Source organism: Leuresthes tenuis, unplaced genomic scaffold (assembly GCF_036924035.1).
Source record: "Leuresthes tenuis unplaced genomic scaffold, fLeuTen1.0.hap1 SCAF_19, whole genome shotgun sequence".
NCBI lineage: Eukaryota > Metazoa > Chordata > Actinopteri > Atheriniformes > Atherinopsidae > Leuresthes > Leuresthes tenuis.
Window position 1 is genome coordinate 9,653,895 of NW_027325373.1, and position 21,125 is coordinate 9,675,019.

General features: G+C 39.6%; 2 protein-coding genes across 2 annotated transcripts in view; both read right to left on the reverse strand.

The window, feature by feature from the left end:
- Window positions 1-242: 242 nt before the first annotated feature.
- On the reverse strand, window positions 243-19,762 carry npdc1a (neural proliferation, differentiation and control, 1a). Its single transcript, XM_072371853.1, has 9 exons — window positions 19,438-19,762; window positions 10,938-11,084; window positions 3,353-3,466; window positions 2,911-3,123; window positions 2,599-2,665; window positions 1,364-1,454; window positions 1,131-1,210; window positions 865-964; window positions 243-778 (listed from the first exon to the last, which is right to left on the reverse strand). The coding sequence occupies exons 1-9, from the start codon at window positions 19,541-19,543 to the stop codon at window positions 707-709; spliced, it is 990 nt and encodes a 329-aa protein (XP_072227954.1). The 5' UTR covers window positions 19,544-19,762; the 3' UTR covers window positions 243-706.
- The window catches only part of cdc37l1 (cell division cycle 37-like 1), a 55,131-nt gene continuing 46,631 nt past the window's right edge, over window positions 12,626-21,125 (reverse strand). Inside the window, exon 8 of the transcript XR_011909063.1 lies at window positions 12,626-12,638. The gene's annotated coding sequence lies outside the window, so the exon portion shown is untranslated. The remainder of the gene's footprint in view (window positions 12,639-21,125) is intronic.

Consider the following 21,125-nt stretch of genomic DNA (forward strand, 5'->3'; position numbering starts at 1 on the left):
TCTATCATTTTAAAATCTTTATGAGCAGCTTACATGACAGGAAAAAAATGAGCAAGACTAGGGGTAACAATTTACTAAACTCTGTGTTGTGTTTGGGGGTTTTCTCAGAGGAGTCAGATTTCTCATATGAGATATTTCCTGGAAATCAGTTATGAGCGGTTGTTCAGCCACATGACAAAACATTTTTGTGTATATATATATATATATATATATATATATATATATATATATATATATATATATATATATGTGTGATAAATCATCTGCGATTGTATCATAATCTTTGGAAATAGCTGCAGAGATAGAGGAAAGTAATAAGAGTGAAAATGAAAATCCAAAGCCAGAGTTGAACAATTAAACGGGACTAACACCTATAAAGGAGAACTCTAACACAGCGTATTATTTTAAAAAAAAAAACATTAAAAGACAGAGTCGCTCCAAAACTGTGACCGAAATAAATTAACAGTAGACCCATCATATATTTGCAGTATTAAAAAGCCATAGTGGGGCAGATATGTTTAAAGGTGGACAAGAAAACAATCCATTACCACCTCCCCAATATCAATGCAAGCAGTGTGAAATCTAGAGAGAGGCGTCTTCCAGAGAAATGACTTATGTGCCTCTGTATGCTCGTGTACATGTGTGTGTGTGTGTGTGTGTGTGTGTGTGTGTGTGTGTGTGTATGCATTTGTGAAGTGTTCAGCATTCACTTATGGTTCCCCTGATAATGCAAAGTAGAGTCATCAAACAGAGGGTTCTTCACCTCCATTTCTCCAGTCTGTAAAGGGAGGGCAGAAAATAGATTACCAGTCAGAAAACATTCATCGGAAATTAGAAGTATTGTGTGTGCGTGTGTCTACTTACAGGGGCAAGTCCGGGGCACTCGTATACCGTGAAGCCTCCCCCCACTTCTTCCTCATCTGATGTAACCTCACTTTCAACGGCTTTCTGCTCTGGTTTGTGACTAAAAGGGGAAGAAATGGAAAAAATTTAAAAAAATCTAAGTAAAGTTAAGGCAAAGAGGAAATAAGTGCAAGAGGATGTGGGGATGTGGTTGAAACATTCAGCCTTTTGAAAGACACATTATGGGAATGTGGCAAAAAAAAGAGAGAACAAACAAACAAGCTTACTTTCCCAATGACAGCATCTGTTGCTTTTGATGTTGATAGTGGTACATTTGAGCACTTTGAGCCAGAGTCTTATCTCCCATCTGCGTATAAAACAGAGACGGAGGTGTGACTGACATTTTAAACAGAAACCTTGGTGCACAGGGGACTGGTGCACCTCTTGTGGTTTTTGCAGAATAAGAATGGAACAGAAACAACGTTGGCAGTTAGACAGCGGAAAAAGCAGTTGTGCTTACCGAGGTACCACTGTCTGTGGCAGCATGAACGCCTTTTCCTCTGGAAGCAGGGTAGTCTACCTTCTGAGCAAGACGTGACTCTTTCTGCACCCTGCAAAGGGAATCAGGAACCTTAGTCACCTTCAATATTAAAGCCCCTTTTCTGCTTCTGGTATTAGAAAGTCCTTTTACAGAAGCCCACAGTTATGATGCATGAATAGTAAACTGAAGCAGGCCTTTATTTAAGGTCTATGTGAAAGCTGTTTTAAAAGCTCTTGTGCACCAAATGTCTAGAACTCCAGTGAATTCAACCCTAGGTGCAGCATTCTTTGGTTTTCTTTCCAGCTAAAGACGATCCAAAGGAAATCAAGGTGGATAAAGTCTGAGCTTCAACTATCTAAAGAAAATAATGAGTAAACAACTTACATCATACATATTTCACTCTTACTATAGAATGTGATTAAATTAAAAAGCAAAGTAAAAACATTTTTAATCCTCCCCAACTTTGGATTCCAGGATTTTCCAATCTGATCAATCATTTCAAACTCTGAATGCAATGCTGTGTCATATTTTGAAGTTTCAGTCAGCAGAATAAGCAGAAGTTAAATACAAGATTCATAATAGTGCGCTTCTACGGTGGCTCTAGAGAGGGTCTTTCATGTTTAAAGTGGTCACACGAGTTTATTCTTGTATGCTTGGAAGAGCAGAGTAAGGCAGGGACTATTTAGTTGGGTACAATCTGCTTTTTTTTTGTTGCTGTAAGTCAGTAAATCCCACATACTGCTTATTCAAAAAGAAAACATGAAATGAACATTTGTTCTATACAACAGCTGTTAAAGTGGTGTTTGATCTGCTAAACCGGTTTTATGAAACACATAAAACAAATATTGAGTATTTCATATTACTATATAAACTAGAATGGATAATGTGTTTATCGTGCAACTAGAGTGACTTTGCGGACAGATTGCTGTTCTTAGAAATGACGGTTTAAAGTTCACTTAGGGGATGTGCTCTAAATACGTACAGTAGACCAGTATCTAGAGGAAGATGTATTCTGTGCATGAATACAACAAATCAATTTTATGCAGTCACTTTAAAATGACTTCTCCCTCCAAATGCAAGTTCAGATGATGACCTTTACATTGCATCGACCCCATTTTCTTTTGAGGATAACTAATGACTGCAGTTCCACCAGAAAAAAAGAACACACGTGTAGCCTTCTGTTACATCAGCTGTTTTTCTGTGGTCATACTTACTTGACGTAACAGATGGTAACCAGGATTACAGCCACAGAGCCGACCACCACACACAGCGAGATCATAACTGCAAATAGATGAAAAAAAAAAAGAGAAAAACAGAGGGTGACGCAGGCTGTTCAAACTTGAACTCTTAGTTCAATATAAAGTGTTGTAGTCTTCAAAATGATGTGATTGACTGTTGTCTTGAGATTGATAGAAAGCAAATGGGAAGTATATTTTCATCAAACCTACAAGTCATTAAAGTGCCTAGTTGAATAAAGAAAAAGCCCTTTTAAGTGCTGTATGCAGCTGACATTAAAGTCCACTCACTGACAATAATGCTGTCATTCTTGGGTGTAGGGACAGCTATAGGACCAGCTCGACCATCACCCCCAGTGGCCCTGGGCTGGGGGGTTGGAGTGTTAGGAAGGGTAGTGGCTGCAGTGCTACTACTCTGGATTCCACTTGAGAGTCTGTCCTGGTTCTTCTGTTTGGAGGCGTTTGTCTTGCTGTCTCCAGCATCTGTTTGCAAGGAGATGGAAGCTGGAGGGAGAGTGAGGAGGAAGAGACAAACAGCGGTCAAGTGTAAAGAACTGATAATTAGAAAATCAGACCTTCCATCTGAAAGAACTCCAAGGAAAACTATTTCATGTTCTTAAAAACTGGTGCTTGAAGACTACAAGTCAAAAGTCAGGACTTTAAAATCGAATGAATAGGTGTGTATGGACGTTCGACTGGTGTGCACTGGGTTGATTCTGTTGCATGTTCTTACCAGGAGGTTTTGATTTCATCTTTGAGGGTTTAATCTCAGGCACCTCTTGCTTTTCTATGACAGAGTGAAGGAAATCGATTTCTTCATCCAGGTCAGAGTAGGTCGTCACTTTGCCTAGAGAGCAAACCAAAGATTTTAAATTTTAGCATTGGTATAAAATGACTGAATTCAACTGACTCTAATACCATAGAAATACATCCAGCACATCTAAAAATGTAAGAGAGTGAATTATGCATTAAAATCAGTGAATGAGCTCTAAAACTTCAGTCAATAAATGGAAAAAATAAAAAAATAAAAATATAACTGAGGGTGACAATTCCACAATCGAACCGACATGTATGAGAAAAAAGGAGAGGAAAAGAATATTCTACTAGTTCCTCTTTTAATACCTTACATTAGTCAATTACCAGATACTTTAAAAATGAATTTAAAAAAAAAAAAAAAAAAACCTTTTCAGAGTCACATTGGATGATGAGATTGGATGAAGCAAAGTTCACAGATAAAATAACTGAAGATTCGTCTCTTACCACTCAAACCGTCTAATGACGTATAACTGACTTTTACATGATTTATACACATGTCCCAAAAGCAAGCAGACAAGCTTTTCTCAAAGGATACCCAGACCTCGGTTTGGAAAATGTTGATAAAAATAATACAGCGGTCTTAACAGAACACATTTTGAAATGAAGAGAATTTTTGGAGCTGCTCAGGATACATATACCAAACAAACTTCACTGCTCAAATATCTGTGTGTGTGTGTGTGTGTGTGTGTGTGGATAGTGCATTGTTTTGGATCCATCATGGTACTTTGTATGTACTGAGGTACATCAGATAATATACTTTGTAAGGAGACCCAGGTCATTCAAAACAAGTAAAGAAGTACAAGATCTGTCCTTCCTTCATATTTCTGCATCAGTGGACAGTAATGTTCTGCCTTATCTTCTTGGCCTTGATTAAATCATCAAGCGTGTCCCCTTTTGCAGCTCCGCGTAAAACAGAGAATGCAAGAGCACGTGCTTATGGTTTCTAGAGATGCATCCATGAATTTACAAGTGTTCTCAGGATTTTTCCTCCGAAGTGACAGACAGAGAGTGTGCCACTGAGTTTTGTTTGTTTGGAGAACTGGTAAAAAGACCGACACTACTAAACTGTTGTTAACAGTCCTTCAGGCCAGACAGCGAGCCACATTCCTGCAGCACTGCCGAGGGCTCCAAGGCGACCAGGGCAGATAGTGTGTGTGTGGCCAGGGGAAGAAGCACTGCAGGGGGCAGGAGCAATCAGCCAATCCTCGGCTTCACTGGGCCTCTCTTGCTACATTCACAATAGATCCCAAAGCCCACCATTAATGGAAGTGATCAAAGAGTTATTTCCCTCTATAAAGTTTCCCTGCAATATATCACATGCAAAAATCATAGAGCATGTAAACCTGCCGAGACCTTAAGCTTTGTGAAAGACTTTCTGTGAACTTTCCTTCACACGATAAGATAAAAGTAACTGCTGCACAGAAAGAGCCACTTCTTCCCAACTTATATCATCCATGCAACATCCCAGGCATCCATGGACAGTTTCTGTGCATAACATCCAACGTTAAAACCACTGAAACAAAAACTGAGCAGCACCAGCAACCCCATCTTAATGTGTTGTTTGCTACACCTACGTTACACTGAAGATTACAGTGTCACTTAGGGTCCAGAAGGCTGGCCATCTGGCTGAGCTAATGTGTAGGATAAGACATGCCAGCACTTTCACTGACTGTTTTGTTATTTTCTTACCCCCCTCCACTAATGACCATTTAGTGCACGCCATGGCAGGTGTCTGTGGAGGCGGGATGCACCATCTGCACTTTGCAGGTGGTTCAGAGCACCAACTGTGCCTGTGTGCTCACCAGGAGTGTGTGGTAGAACAGGTTTGAATATTAAAAGAAGACACACAAAGACGTGATAGATTTGTCGCTGGTGTTTAAAATGTGACTGAAAATCTGCAGGAAACTCTTTAAAAACATGTGAACACTGTTTCTTTAAAGCCACATCCTAAAGCCAAAGTCGGTACTTCCCCTATGAAAGTAACTGTGTGCATATGTGTGGATTGTCACACACTCACTAAGCATGCACACCTCTACTCGTATAAGAGTTTTGTCACTGTCTTGATAATGACCCATAACCTCTTGAGAGCACCCGGGGGGCAGCTGGGTACAACAAACAAACACTAAACATCCCAACAGGGATTAAGGGTCACACACATATGCGCTGTTGTCTTTTCCCACTTAAAAACCATTCACATTTCTTCCTCCCGCAAACAACACACGTTCACACACTTCCTTCCCACCTCTTCTACTAAAACACAAGAAAATCTAAGAATGATGGATGAGATTCTATTAGAAACTTGTTGGCCTACAGTTGAGTATAATAGGGAAAATTTACCGAGTCCCTTTTGACATTTTGCACCAGAAATCTCACGTATACCACAACAGGAAGGCAACATCTGGTGTGTCCATAGTTATGCTGTAAAGAGAGCTAGAACTGTGTTTTTTGTATTGATGCATCTTATTTTTTCTGATAAAAAAAAGTATCAATATGAAGTGTCAAACAACCAAAAGTTTCTAGAATTTTCAGTAATGTTTATGAGGAAAGAAAATAAGGCACTGCATCCTCAAATAACTACATAAACGATTGATATTACCTCAATCAAATGATAATTTCTGTGCAAGAACAAAAGAAAAATTAGATGACTCAAGACTATAAAACATAGTTTAATATAAATCCATAATCTGAAGTAATAGAATAAGTCCCAACTCATCACAATGCACTAATGTTCTATAATCAGCATGTTCTGCTGCCATCTAGTGGCTACATCAGTTCATGCAGGAACATGGAGACTGATGAGTTTATTGTGATGGCATTATCAAATTCTCTATAAGTGTCATATGATTTGTGATCTCTCTTTTGAGTCTTCACTCTTTCACCAATTAAACAGTTTATCAAAAACTTCAGTTAAAATGTCACTCCATCAACACAATTCTCAAGTTGGTTGGACTGTGTACCTTGTAATTGTCACTGTCCCACCTGCTCTAAAAAGTTAGTCACAGCTGAGAGAACAGTTTTGACTGGGTACATGAAATCTGACCAGCTCTACTCTAAGTCAGTAAACAGCCCCACCTGCCTTTCACCCACTGTTTTAGAAAATGGAGTAGGCTACCATTAGAAACAAAAAAAAAAAAAAGTCTAAAAGCGATCAGTGAACCGCTCAGAATGTTTATACAAGTTGTGCTTGTAAACACATTGATGGAATAATATCTAAACAAAGTCAATAAAAGGTTCAAATCTACAGATACTAAATCATTTATAAGATAAGATTTATGCAAACATTAAAAAGATCTAAAAAAGCTTTATATATATGTATATTTCACTTGACGAAAAAAGGCAGCTGTTATATTTGTTGTCAGGTGTTGATACAATTACATTTGCAGAAGGTGTCACATCTCTTTCCACAGTACACTTACTAAACATAGTCACAGTTAACAGTTGTAATGGTCAACTTTATAAATAAAGTGTAAACCTACAAATGTTAGACTGAATAATGGTACCTGTATCACACAGTGAAACAAAAACGATCAGTGTAGCTTTCAAACCTAACATTACCAATTTCATTTGCTCATGTTGCGTGTCGCTCTCATAGAGCTTCTAATATTCTGTGCTTCTAATAGAAGACCATGGCTTTGAGGAATATGGAATGTTTACCAATGGCAGTGAACGCCTCCATGTCAAACACAGGCATGTCCCATTTAGAATGAAAGTGCTGTCTGACTTACTTGTTCACTTGCTGTGTAAACCCAACTCTGATCAGGCCAAATGTCCCATGCGTTTGACAATAAACACATTTTCCAGCAAGTATGAGACTAAAGCTGAACTTACTTGCGTTACAGGCAACCGAAACCACAAGAACAAATCGACAAGCAAAGCAAATGAAGAATGAAAATTGCGTGCATTAGTCAGAGAATGATGAACAGTAATTTGACAGGATTGGATTTTATTTTCAATGTTATGACCTGCACAAAATGTGCGCAAACCTGATGGCCTCCAAAAGAAAAAAAACACCTTTAACAGTACAGCTGCAGGTGGTCGGTCATTTAATTCAACCTAAAGTCACATGTCACAGCCTGTTTTTGAACAAAATATTTTTCCTTCCCCGAAGCTTTGCTGATAAAAACTGCTTGTGAAGCACGACAGGAGAGGAGAGTCCCGTCATCTATCCTCTTTTCAGTCAATACTATTTTGAAGAGTAAAACAGCAACAATACCAAGGTCAAGCCTAAGGGGAATTTGTTGGATTTTTCTCTCTGTACACTGACCTAAGGTGTCTACTGTTTTTATATAAATGATACCGAGCTGAAATGACTTAAACTCACAGCAAACTGCAGTCATACAGCTCATCTAATAACTATGTGGCATTAACATTATTTAAAAATCACAAATTTTAATAAATTCACTGATGCAGACAGTGCTGTCAAAGTCAAGTGGTTAATGACCAAAACCTTATCATCATCATCATCATCATCATCATCAAGAATGAGTCGGTAATGTGTAATAATGTATCATAACTGGAACAGAATAAAAGGTGAAAAGTGATTAACTAAAACCCGACTGAGGTGATTAGGTGATGGCCCCATTAAGCAGCACACTTCTCCCTGGGATTTTAAATCCAATTCAACTTGCTGAAGGCGGTAAAAGGAAGGTAAAGCAGCATAGCCAACTAGAATGTTTGGTGGTGCAAAAAAGAGGTGATAAACTTCATCTGACCAGATAACCATTTTATCAGTTCACGATCAATATGAGCTCAGTATAAAAGGAAAAAGGGGGGAAAAAAGAAGAAGAAAAAAAAGCAGTCTCCCCTTTGGATCACTGTGTTCTGTAGTCTCTGAGAGGTTTATATAACCACTGAAGGGAGCTTAAATGTCTGCATGATGTACTAGATTCATAAACCGCTCTCACACACCATCATCATCACAATGCTGAAATTCTAATAACTGATCAACATACGAGAGCTCTGCACGATGTAACCTCTCTCCATTACAACCTGACAATCTTCTTCTCATGTTTTGCATTTGACAAAAATTTATTTGAAGTGTGTGCTGGATCCTCTCCTGCTTCAAACCCCTTAATAAATTGTTAATTCAACAGATATCCAAAATATGCCAACCAACAGATAATGAAAATGCACAGTTGTAAACATGTACACATTCATTCAGATGGAGGCCATTTTGCTTAAATATACACAATATGTCTCCTTCTTTCCCCCCATTTTCAGCAGTACCTTCTCTAAAGGTGGGGTGCATGCCAGCAGTGCAGCGCCATGCCACGGAAATCAGAAAAATTTGATTTATTCTCGCAGCACAGCCCTTCTATTGGGTGATATTTGATTCAGTGATGGAGATGAAGGGCAACAGAAAGAGAGAGAAACATGTCATCTCAGTGATTAAGTCTGCCAGTGCGGGGGCGATGCAGGGCGATGAGCGTGTGTGTGTGTGTGTGTGTGTGTGTGTGTGTGTGTGTGTGTGTTGCAGACACAGCAGGGGCGGATTAATAATAAAAAATAAAAAAAAGGAAAAAGAAAACAGAGGCTCAGGCTGAACCATGTTTGTGACAGAAGAGGGTTGGAGGACAGGAGGGAGAGCATCACCATAAGATGGAGTAAAGCAAACACCAACTCCACACATGTACTCTTTGACTTAGAAAAATGTACAAGATAAAAAATATATCACTTTAAAATACTTTAAGTAACCAAGTTTAAAGGGGAATTTTAAACCTAGACCTTATTTCTGGCATGAAATAAGTTTATCTACTCATCGAGAACAGTTTGGCGAAAGTTGGCGTCCTTCAAAAGCTATTTAGATAACTCACGATCCATGTAACGAAGTGAACGAGGCAAAAACGATGCAGCCTCTAAATAAGGCATTATCTGTCTTTATTTCACCAATACTTTAAGAAACTGAATGAACGAAAGTGTACTATAGCTCTGTTAGCTCATAGGTGCTGTTATGTGGCTATTTTCAGCTACACAGGCACTCTACTGGGACCACTTCATCCACACGCCCCCCTGGAGCACTGTTTATTTACTCCTTGCTCTGTCGGCTAACTTCACACGGAGTTTGCTACTGCTAGTTTTGTGCAACATGGCAGGATATTTATCAAATTTTGACAATGTGTACGACGACTTTGAGTAAGATGGACGTTTTTACCGAAGTGAATGAGCTGTGCTGCAGCCATGCCTGTCGATGAAGTGGTCCCAGTAGAGGTGTGTGTAAAATTCCCTCCATTAGCTCTCCTATAGCTGCAAGTAGCCACATAACAGTAGCTATGTGCTAACAGAGCACAATAGTATGCGTTCGTTCATTCAATCGACTTAAAGTATTGGTGAAAGGAAGACAGATAATACCTTACTTAGAGGCTGCATTGTTTTTGCCCCGTTCACTCCGTTATATGGAATATAAATAGCTTCTGAAGGACGCTGACTTTCGCCAAACTTTTCTTGGCGAGTAGATAAACGTATTTTATGCCAGAAATAAGGTCTAGGTTTAAAAATACCGGAGTTCCCCTTTAAGTTACATCCAGTAAACTCTTTTCAGTTACTGTTGTTTGAAATCTATGGCAGCTGGCTTTGTGAGGTTCAACTGCTGAGTGACGCAGACACACCAGCACACAGGCAGAAACGTGCACAATCCTGTCGGTCATTTGCGTAAGCTAAAGCATAGACTCTGCAGTGATCTAATACAAAAATCAATCAATCTAAAACTTTAGAATCAGACTTTGAGTGATCAAAGATCACCACGTTTGTCTTCTCATCAGTGAGTGTGAAAGTCCTCCCGTCTCAGACCTTTCTCATGCTCTCATCACAGTAAAGCTCAAACAGTCGGACTTTAAGGTGAGGAACAGAAACAAGTGAATCAGTCTGTCGAGCTTTGTGTTTTAATGCTGCAGAGCACACTGTGTGCTAAAAGAGTAACACAGATGGCTGACGGTGGTAGAGTTCACTTACTTCTATTCATTACCGTCACCCTAAGTTTATTATGGAAACATTTTGCCTCAGATCATTATAATTTCCTGCAGTTTGAAATATTTTGAATAGAGAAGGAATAAATCATTAGTCAACTAATCAATTAAGCCTACATTCTAAAAGAATCCATGCCTGCCTTGGGTGTGTTGGACTACGGAAACACCAAATAATTATTCAAACGACTAAAAGAACTTACCAATTTCTACAGGACAACCTCTTTATGCATTTAATAAGTACATAAGGAAATAGTTAATGACCATAGTCACTTCAACTCTGTTTCTTCTTACATTTCTTTTTAGTGTTACAGGGAATCAGACATCACTGGCAACGTTAAATTGATTAAAAGACTTATGTCCGAGTTGGCCAGTGAGAGTGAAGGACAGTCTGTCCTTTCTGACTTTTAGAGTGTTTACAGCATAAAAACAGATAAAGTGCATTGTAAGTATAGAGTTTCAGCTGCAATGTGCTAAAGAAATGGGATGTTTGAGAGAGCCGTGTGTGCAGAGCTGTGGACCGGGTGCTGTTTTTCTGGATACCGTGTTTGTGGCGCTTCTTCAGCACACAGCGTTCATCCTCATTCTCCTGAAAGGGGGAGAGGCAGGGGCCGCAGGAAGACGAGCCAGGCTTGCAGTGGTGACGTTTCTGCTGGACACAGTCTAAAGGGGGAGGGCAGCTAACACGAGCTGAGGAAGAGAGAGAGAGAGAGAGAAAACAGTTTCATCAGTTCCCACACAGACTGAAGTGACGAGTGATGCAGAAAGGATGCTTGTAATGAGGCAGTGAAATAAGAGTCCCTAATCCTCAAAATAAAAGATGCATCATCTTTCTAATGGTCACTCCTTTTATGAGAAAATGTGCCGCTATAAACAACATAATTTTTTCAGAGTTACATCACAGCTTTAAAATATAGAAAAGTGAGCTCATGCACACTGAATACTCACAGTAAAAAAATTAAAAATAAAAAAACATTTTGAAAAATTCTCTACATGTGCAATAATGACTTTGGTGGTCTAAATTGGGTTAAACCCTAGGAGAAGAAGAAAGAAAAAAAAGAAGAAGAATTACCTACAGCTGTTCTGTCTCAATCAGGTCAGATAATCTCTTGACCTGATTACTGCCTGTATGAGTCCAATTTAGTTAGTCAACACAGATGCATGCAGCTTGTGAGGCGGAAAGGAGGTCGTGGGCCACTGCAGGTGTGTTTGGCCACAGAGGATATGTGGAGCACAGGAAGGCTCTCAGAGCAGATAATGAGCCGAGCAGTGCTCCACAGCAGACCAGCTAAAGGTGAGCAGCACAGCAGGTGTTGATGCTGGCACAACAGACATGAGGTGATATCAGGCGGGAGGACAAACGATAACGTTTCAGGTCACAGTTGGCTGAGTCTGTAGTGCAAATCATTAAGAGTTTATGTTTAATTTAAAAAGCCAAATGTCAAGACATCACATATATATATATATATTTTTTTTTTTTTTTAAAAACTAGTTAAAATGGTAGTTGAGAGTGCAGTTACCATCACTAGTACTATTCTAGATCATGTTTTGTACATTTCTACATAAGAAGAGAGAATTAAACGGCAGGACAAAAGTGGTTGGAATCTAAATAACTTCTACAGCAACCAGGCTTGTAATATCTGGATTTTAATTCCGGGAAAGATGCGAGTTATTGAAGGAACATATCTGCAGAGATTTACCCTAAAATAAAAAGGAGACTTTTCACCTGACTCAAGAGGAAGGTGTTAAGTAGTAACTTATTAGTTATTTAGTTTGTAGTGCTCTGAAATGACATCTTCAGTGTCGGGGAGTAGTTTTAACAACATCTGGCTCAATATGACTTAAACATACAGATAAATTCTCCATTAAAGCAAGATGGGATCCATATTTATGCTACATCTTTCTATATTTTTCTTTATATAAATAAGTTTTTGATGTGCTGAGAAGAGTGTAAACTCATTTAGAAAATATCATTGACTTTTTTATGAAACAATACTTGAAGCTTGAAAACATGATATTAAAATTCATCATAAAAATTCTGATAACTCATGAAAACTGAGCTGGACAAATGCATAAATTACTGCGTAAAACATCCCCTTCGAGACGAGATGCACTGATCTGCTGCAGAGTCGGTGGTCAGAAACAAACGATGAAAACAAAACAATGGAGTGTGATCAGTCAGAAGCTTCTCTCGCTCTGCTGCAACAGAGTGTTACAGGAGGGCCTTCCTGCCAACAACAACAACTCAGCACTCAGACTGTTTTTTTTATTAGAATGACTAACGTTTTTTAAAAATCTTTGTGGCAAAATAGTTTCCCATTTGGGATTAACAGCGTTTCCCAATCCAATCACACAACTGGCAGATAGTGGACAGACGTATACACATCCTTCTATGAAAACTACTGGTATAACTCAAGAAGAGAGCAGGCGTGTCAGCTGAGAAGTTTGCTTTGGATCCTTTGTATGAAATACACAAAGTGGTTGGTGATGGGAAATATGAAACTAAATAAACTAACAACTGCTATCATCGATTGCATGGATCATATAACTTCAAACCTAACATGCAGGTGCAGAAAGAGAGAGTGCGGCGTGCTCCACTTTTCTTTTTTTCTTTATAAAAAAAACACAGACATCTGCACTCATCTGGTATTCATATGGGAAGCTAATGTGAGGAAACCTATCGCAGCCACACAAATTCAGATAATTACTCTCCACACAAACAAGCACCGGTACGTGCACAAAAAGAAACTCTTCATTATGAATACATGATGCTGGCAACAGATGAAAAAACAGGTGTGGATGAAGCAATGGAGGAGCAGCAGTGTTCTTCTTTGCATAAACCCTCATAGATTGGTCCTAAGAGCTGAGCAGGCAACACTTCCAGAGATATCTCAATCAATATCTGAAATATAGTTGCTGGCAACAATAAGACACCAGAACTATTTACCTTTGACAAAGCGGCACAAATCTATTTTCCAGCATGACAAATAAGTCACAGAAGTGTGCATCAAATTTCTAGACATGCCTGCAATACTGCACGGCTGAGAGAAATGAACACCTTAATCAAGGAGGCAAAGACAAAGAAATTAAAACAATTCAGCAGCACATCAGGGCATTGGGTCTCAAATATGACAGAGGAGGAGTGAGAACGCATTATGTAAGGTTGTCCTTGGAAAAAGTGATACATGACTTTGCTAACCATCTGCTGCCGTTGCCAGAACGTGTGCTCAGCAGCAGCAGCTTTGCCAGGAAGAATATGAGCGTCAAACAGAGGCACACATTCGCACACAGCCTGTTAAAACACCTACACTCTCAGAGGAACACATACATGCAAGAATGTACAGTTTCATGCCGCCACTCGTGCTCCTTCAAGCTGTTGTGCAGATACTATGTAACAAATGTCACCCGCTAATCACGTGTGCATGTTTATTGGGGAGATAGATTCAGTGGAAGTAGGAAATGGGTAGGGTCGGAGGGTCGGACATTTCCATTGTGTACATTTCCTGACACTCAGATAGTGGACAGGAAGTAAGCCAAACACTCCAAATCAAGTGGAAACATTAAAAAGCTCTGCTCAGTGCCTTTCACTTGATACATAACCACAGCGATTAATTCCACGTGGATAGAGTGCATTTAAATTCATGAGTGTATATCCATGTTTGGCTTTTAGTGTCTCTGTACTCCTGTATAAACACAACTTAGGCTGATCCCTTAAGTTTCTACTAAATTTGTTGTATATTCATACCACTTTATCTTTATCACTGTATGTTTTTTTAAACTTTATTGCGCTACAGTTTTGGAGAAAATCATGCTAGTGCAGTTGATTTCCTCTATGGAAAATTCTAGTGTTTAAAACAGTTTCTAGTCTAATTTCAAAGCATTTGACATGACAAAAACATCACATTTTATGTGACTCATTACCTGCTGCTGAATGCAGATGGGAGACTGATCTGTCAGATGTTTAGATTCATCACAGAGTTAAGGTATAATCAAGAGTTCTACTCTTAGTTAAATCAGTCATACCGCTCTAAATTATCCTTTTCCATCACTCTGAATAACTGCACCTCCTCAATCTCCCAGCCAACTTGTGGCATGCCCCTAAAGGTGTCCTTGGCCCCCTTGTTTTCTGAGCACATGTTGCATCGTGGCCAGCATCTTTGACACAGTGATTTACTTTACCATGTTTATTGGAATACCACTAAACTGGTTGTGCTGTTCAAATGCAGAGATTCAAGCAGCCTGGAAAATCTCGCAGTTTGTCTCTGATAATAAATCCTGTGTGACGATAAATCTGAGGTCATTCTGTCTGGTCCCTAAATCTGTCAGTTCTGTTGGTGCTAATCTCTCTTTCTGTCAAATAATATCCCATATGCTGCTCGGAAACAAGAGGTGATGTTTGTCTCTCAAAGTTAAAACGTCTAATTCAGTGAGGTTTTCTTTTCAGCTTAAAATCATCTCAAAAGGTCCGATATTTAATTCAACTGCTGTAATAGTAATACATGCTTTAATTCTCTCTCACCTTGACTGTTGTAATATACTTACTGTAAGCTGATCCAAAAAGCTCATGCTAGCTCACTACCTGGACAAAGAGGCACCACTAAGTCACCCCTGTGTTCCCCTCCCTGCACTGGCTCCCTATTTGACTGTGGATTGATCCTTAAAATCTCACTGCTCTCTTTTAAAGTCTTAAATGGCTTCATCCTTAAAAGCTCCCTGCAGACCTACTCGACCTGGTGTGTCCCCCCCCCCAACCACAGTGATCAACAGAGAGAGCCCCGATGCTTAGGGGGAGTCGAGCTTTTGCTATTAGAGTCTTCACACTGTGGAATTAAACGCCCACTGAACTCAGCAGCAACACAGCTTCTGAATGTAATAATAAGGAAAGAAACCTGACAACAAGAGCAATAGCAGTCTTTTAAAGGGAAAGAAAATCCTGTGATCGGTGAACATGATAAGGTGGAAACTATGTGAGCAAAGAGTATACAACAAAAATGTGTTCTTTAACGTTGTGTATATTGCACATTGTGCCCTGTTCAGTCAACAAACAGTAAAAACTGCTGTGCAAATGCTTGCGTAATGTTTTAATGAAAATGTCAGACGGACTTGAACCAAATTCAAACAACTATTGACTATCTCTTTGTTTTCAGTGCACCAGTGTCGTGTGGGCGTCTCTTTCTCATCATGATCCGATGTAATGGACTCTGACACGTCTAATTTTTGGTGGAAAGTGGGGCATGACTTTGCACCTGTTCAACCCAGATGAGCAGCCTCCCACGAAAAGCCACAATCGAAAGACAAGAGTCAGGAAATGCACTGCTGTTTAAGCTGGTAATGAGAAATAAAGGTTAAGAGGAAGTGAACAGCATAAAGGTTGAAGATTTTTTTTTTTCTTCCATAACGGAATGTAAGTATGACAGAAGAATGAGGAAGAACGAGGCTCTGTATTATCCTCTTGTGATGCAATCGTGCCTCGTCTGCCTTATCTCTCTCCACATCTGTCATTTCTCTTCTCTGGTGTAGTGACTTTTGTCATGTCAGACAATTATGACTAACCCATTACAGAGGAGACAATTACTGTGTCGTCATCAATTGACTGCAGCAGAGCAGCACACCCCACAGCAAAAATAAATTAATGTTGAAAGGATTTATAGAATGGCAGTGGGCAGGAAGCAAATGAAAGCATGGGGCTCCAGTCTTTTTTTGTTCTTTTTCATGGTCGTTGTGTTTGTCGGAACATTTACTACAATTATCTGTTATGAAACATTCTTTAATGGCTTTTCTAATTATCAAGTGTTGTAAAATATTACACATCAGATTAAAAATTATGCTCCAGAGTCATTCAGAAGTCATTCACAATGTCCTCAAAATACTTTGAGATGGAGACAAATGTTTTGGCTGAACAAAAGTATCATCAAGTGTCATTATTTCCTTTCTAATTACAATGTCAAAATCATATACTGGCATTCTTGGTAAGGATGTGGGTACAAACTGCTGACACCAAGAAGGGGACGCTTTTTTTAAGTCGTCGGTTTTTAACCTAAAGTTATGATTGAAATAAGACACTGTTAATGTCGCTGAACAAATAAGATTAGCCCTAAAACGGAAGGAGCACATTGTGACTCAGTCAGAAACTATGTCACCTCAGGTTTGATCAAATGTCTGCGAGTTGAATAATTATAGCCCTTTCATTTCCTGGAGAGGTCTGGTAGTCAATAGCATCCTTTCAAATGAAGACAGCAAATGTGGGCTGAAGAATGAGAAGCAGCATGAGAAATCAGTGGTTCGAGGAACCACTGCGGCAAAGCACCATTTTTCAGACCCTCAATTCGACAAAGACCACAGTGAAGCAGATCGATATTTGCCTTAAAAAGGGTCCGCTGGTTGTTGTGTAATTCAAGCGCCGTGGTGGTACACCATCAAACTAATTTCCCCTGCATTTCAAAAGCTGGTAATGTCTCATTCAACCACAAAAGCTACAGAAGGAATCCACTTGAAAGCAGAAGAAGCACTTATCTTTACATTTACACCGAGTTTTTCTAAATGACTTCCTGGAACCAGACTTTGCAAACGATACATTCATGGGAACGGGGTTTACCCAAAACAAAAACAAAAAAAAACTGAGGGCATCAGATAATCAGTCTCTGTCAAGGTTTTTTGGAAAAAAAAATCTATTTACATTTAGTTAATCTGCTACTTTGTTCCTCGTTCCAGGCAAATCATTACTGCCATTGTTCCCTGAAATGATGATTGTCCTCTAAAAGCCTTTAGAAAATGGTTTTACTGATAAATGGCTCTTGACAGAACACTGTTCACACCAATTCCAAACCAACTCTCAAGAACTGCAGGGCCATTTTTATTCCTGTACTGTAAAGAAATGACAAACGACACCCAATGCATGCATTTAACTGCATGAAAAGGTGTGTGTCTATATAATCTATATATGATTTCCAGTCCTGTGAACTTACTCAGTGGTTTTCCATGTACATGTGTTGTCCCACCTGACCTTTCTCTGTTCTTAATACCCTCTCCGACACAGGTGGCTGCCTTTTGCCGCAGGGTACAAAAGGTGATCACAAACTCTCAAGGCCAGTGGCCGTGTGTGTGTGTGTGTGTGAGAGAAGAGGTGATAGAGAGCGACATTAAAGCTATTACTCGTTAAAGCTTAACTGGTGGAGGAAAAGGCTGCAGGCAGGGGCTCATGTGAATAATAATCCTGCTGATTCAATGTGGGCTTGGTGAATAACAAACGTGGCATTCAAACGTGGCAACACGACAACGATCAAGCTCGGTTTGAAGAACCGAGGAGTGGATATGTTTTCTAACATGAGGAGTTCAAATTAGAACCATGAGAATGAGCAGGTGACACATTTGGCGTGGAAAAAAAAAAGTGATGGTAGGCCACTGAGCTCGCAGTATACTACAGACTCTGAATGCTTTAAGTAACAGATCTGCATCTTTTCCAGCATACCAGCCATGGTTAAATGTAATCAATTGCTTAAATGGAAATTCTGGATAACTTCCATCTCTAAAGCTCAATGTTCAGTGAAAGCTTTCTGGCATATTTACACTTGATACATCAGCGTTTCCTGAATCAAACACCCGGTGACTCTGTGACAACACATCTAAATCTTCCCAAACACCGACTACAGATTTGCGTATACGCCACATGCAGCAGACACTGCGCTCTCTTCCTGTACAGCATTATGCCGTCCCTTCTTTCAAATAGGAATGAGGTGGAAAAAGTGTTCTCTCAACTCCTCAATTGATTTTAACACAACATACACCAACAATGGCCCACATACTGCCACATGCTGTTATCAACAAGCTGCGTTCACATGTAACAAGTGTCATTTTGAAAATAAACCAAAGTCTTTGACTGCTGATGAGACCATATTTTCATTCTCTGGAAACACAGAACAAGGAAACTTATGCTCCGTCTTTTACAAAACACATAGTCCCGATGACTCGTGTCTTCAGGGACGCTGGAAGACATATAAAAAGAAATAAATAAATACTGTGCATTCAATATTGATTTGTGCCTGACGCGGTTTTTCAAATATAGGTGGAACTTCTCCCACCTGCGTACACGCAGATATTTCCATTGCACGGGTGTCTCCACATTCCACGGCTGGTTAGGCACACACTGGAGCGGGATCACACGCAGATCAAACTCTGGCTTTTAAGTGAAAATATAAATGAATACATACACTTTCAGGTCTGTGATAAGTGGAAAACAAAATAAGGCTGTGTACACTCACACAAATCTTTGTCCACACCAAAGTGCGGAGTTGTGTGTGTGTAGGTTAAAGACTAAAGATTACATGTGACAGTCCAGCTGTTGGTTCTCCTATGTTCTTTATCTTCTTGGTATACGTTAAAAGCTGAGAGGTAGATCATTTCCCCTGCATTCATTAAAAATAAACCAGCTCTATGTCAAGAGTCACTCGACAATCCATACATATGTGTTCCCTCAATCCAATTCTCCTCAGTTAAAGTAAAAATTTATTTAAAAAAAGTGCAACTTGCTTCTCTCATATTCCAAAAACTGTGACCCATTTAATATTTTAAAATCACACTGTGCCTTGTAAATCATAATTTCACAAGGTTGATAACATTCATCAATAAAGTTCCATCCACTCCTTTACATTCAATACAGAGAAGCAACAGTGTGGCATGAACGAGAACTTACAAGGAAATTAAGTGAATTTTCCCTATTCTCCTCTCAGTCAAGCAAGGTGAACATGCACCTGTTTAACCTGTCCAAAACGGCGGTCTAAACTTGTTGCCAACAAAACTAACACATTAAACAACCGTGTGAAAGATATTAAAGAATCGGGGGTGTCATGTTAAAGGCCTGCAGGCTGCTTAAAAATGCATGGCTTGATAAAAAAAAAAAAAAGGCTCTAATTGTCGCGAGTTTATGGGTGACAGGTGACCCAGTAAAGATAATTGAGGAGACAGACAGCACGGGAATTGTACAATATAAGCTCAAGAGAGCAGCTGGCTCGGTTGGGGTTCATTAAGAGCGTTGCCGTGAGTTTACCTGGGAAGCTAGTGCTGACAGGGACGATACACAGCAGGGACGCGGCGAGCAGCAGCAGCGAGGCCCGGCGCTGACGTCCGCACCGCGGGCTGGAGAGCAGCAGCATCCTGGGGTGTTCTGGTTGACGGAGAACCGGAGACGAGAATGGGTGTTGTTGTCATTCCCCCATCACTTTGGTATTACCCAACTGTTTTGTTTCGTAGTGCGAAAGAGAGAGCTTCAGCGCAACGTACCCAGCAATAAACTGGGAAGATAGAGCCGGGATGCCGTCCGTCCAGAGACATGCACTGCGCAGTGTAATCCGTGGCAGAGCTAAAGATAGTGGAGCTTCAGGCAGAGGAGGAGGGGGCGGTGATGTGTTTGATATGCCGCCTTCAGGGCTTCCTCGTAAATACCCAACAATAAATACAGACTTCCCGTGGAGGATTTATAAATTTTAAACCTTTGGTTGTCACGATTGTGATTGTGCAGACAGTTGGATGACGATACTCGAGTAAAATGAGAACCCGAGTAAAACGAGACCAAAATTCACAATATAGTAACACAGCTGTCTACATTCACTTTTTGCTCACACCACTTTTTTTCCCAGGATCAAGAAGCATTCATAGCTAACATAAGAAATTAGGAGAATTTGGCTTTTGAATGTCACATTCAACACAATAAGAGAGGATGCAAAGAAAGTAAAACGACAGTCAGCAGAAATATTGCAATGAATTAAGAGGAATCATTTTATAACTGGAATTCATTTAACTGGAATTTTCCTGCGTACTATGTAACATTACGTTTTTACTATAATCTCCCCCATATGCTCCAATCAAGTATTACCATAAACTCTATGATTGTTACGACCATGACGCCACAGCACCTGAAGGCAGCAGTTTACAGGAGATTATCGGGGGCAGAGCGCAGGAGGTGCGTATGACGCCATGACGTGGAAAAACCGGTTTAATAGCATGACGTACTATTTAGTTTACAGAGCGGGGTAGGATGAAAACATTTACTAGTCATTTATTTGTTAATTAATTATTTTTTTTTTTACCTTAGTATGGACTGAGAATAATGTGATACAGAGTACATGTTCTTCCACAGCCACTTTTCTCTCTCAAAACCATAGAAATAAAACTGAGAACAGATTTGGAAAAAGAGAAAAAGAGAGGGGGAGTGCCTATCAATATAGCATGCAATGCATTTAACACTTCTGATGGTGAGCTCAGAACTTTATTGTGATTACGCAGTGAAAACATCTTATCTTTAGACTCACTGGAAAATGTGCTCTTTTATGCATTTATTTTATTCTTAGTTCACTGAGTGCACGCTGTGCCACTTTATAAATACTCATCTACACATACTGCACAATGATCCAGTGGCACTGTCGGAAGCTCTGTGCTGTTCCTTCTAATCTCCAATAAATTGTTGCCCTCTGGTCCTACACAAATTTGATTATGACAATTGGAAGAGGCATAAGGGGAGGGGACGATCCAATAGGAATAGAGATAAATTAATGAATCATTATACTCTAATGCAATCAAATTCCTTCAAGAAACTCCCTCTGAAGTAAAAATATCACCCATATAACATATCCAAAATGGCCTGTTAGCAGAAATAAAACTAAATTAAAAAATACTAATGTTTTTTTTTGGACGTTTTACCATCTGACTGATATGTTGTTATGGCTTCATATATCATAA

Bases quoted from the DNA above. Each gene is read 5' to 3' on its own strand.
- npdc1a (XM_072371853.1), bottom strand. From the start codon at position 19,543: ATGCTGCTGCTCTCCAGCCCGCGGTGCGGACGTCAGCGCCGGGCCTCG. The intron at 11,085-19,437 runs GTAAACTCACGG...TCTCTTCCTCAG, and splicing joins TGTCAGCACTAGCTTCCCAG to CTCGTGTTAGCTGCCCTCCC. The intron at 2,666-2,910 runs GTGAGTGGACTT...ATCTATTTGCAG, and splicing joins GAATGACAGCATTATTGTCA to TTATGATCTCGCTGTGTGTG.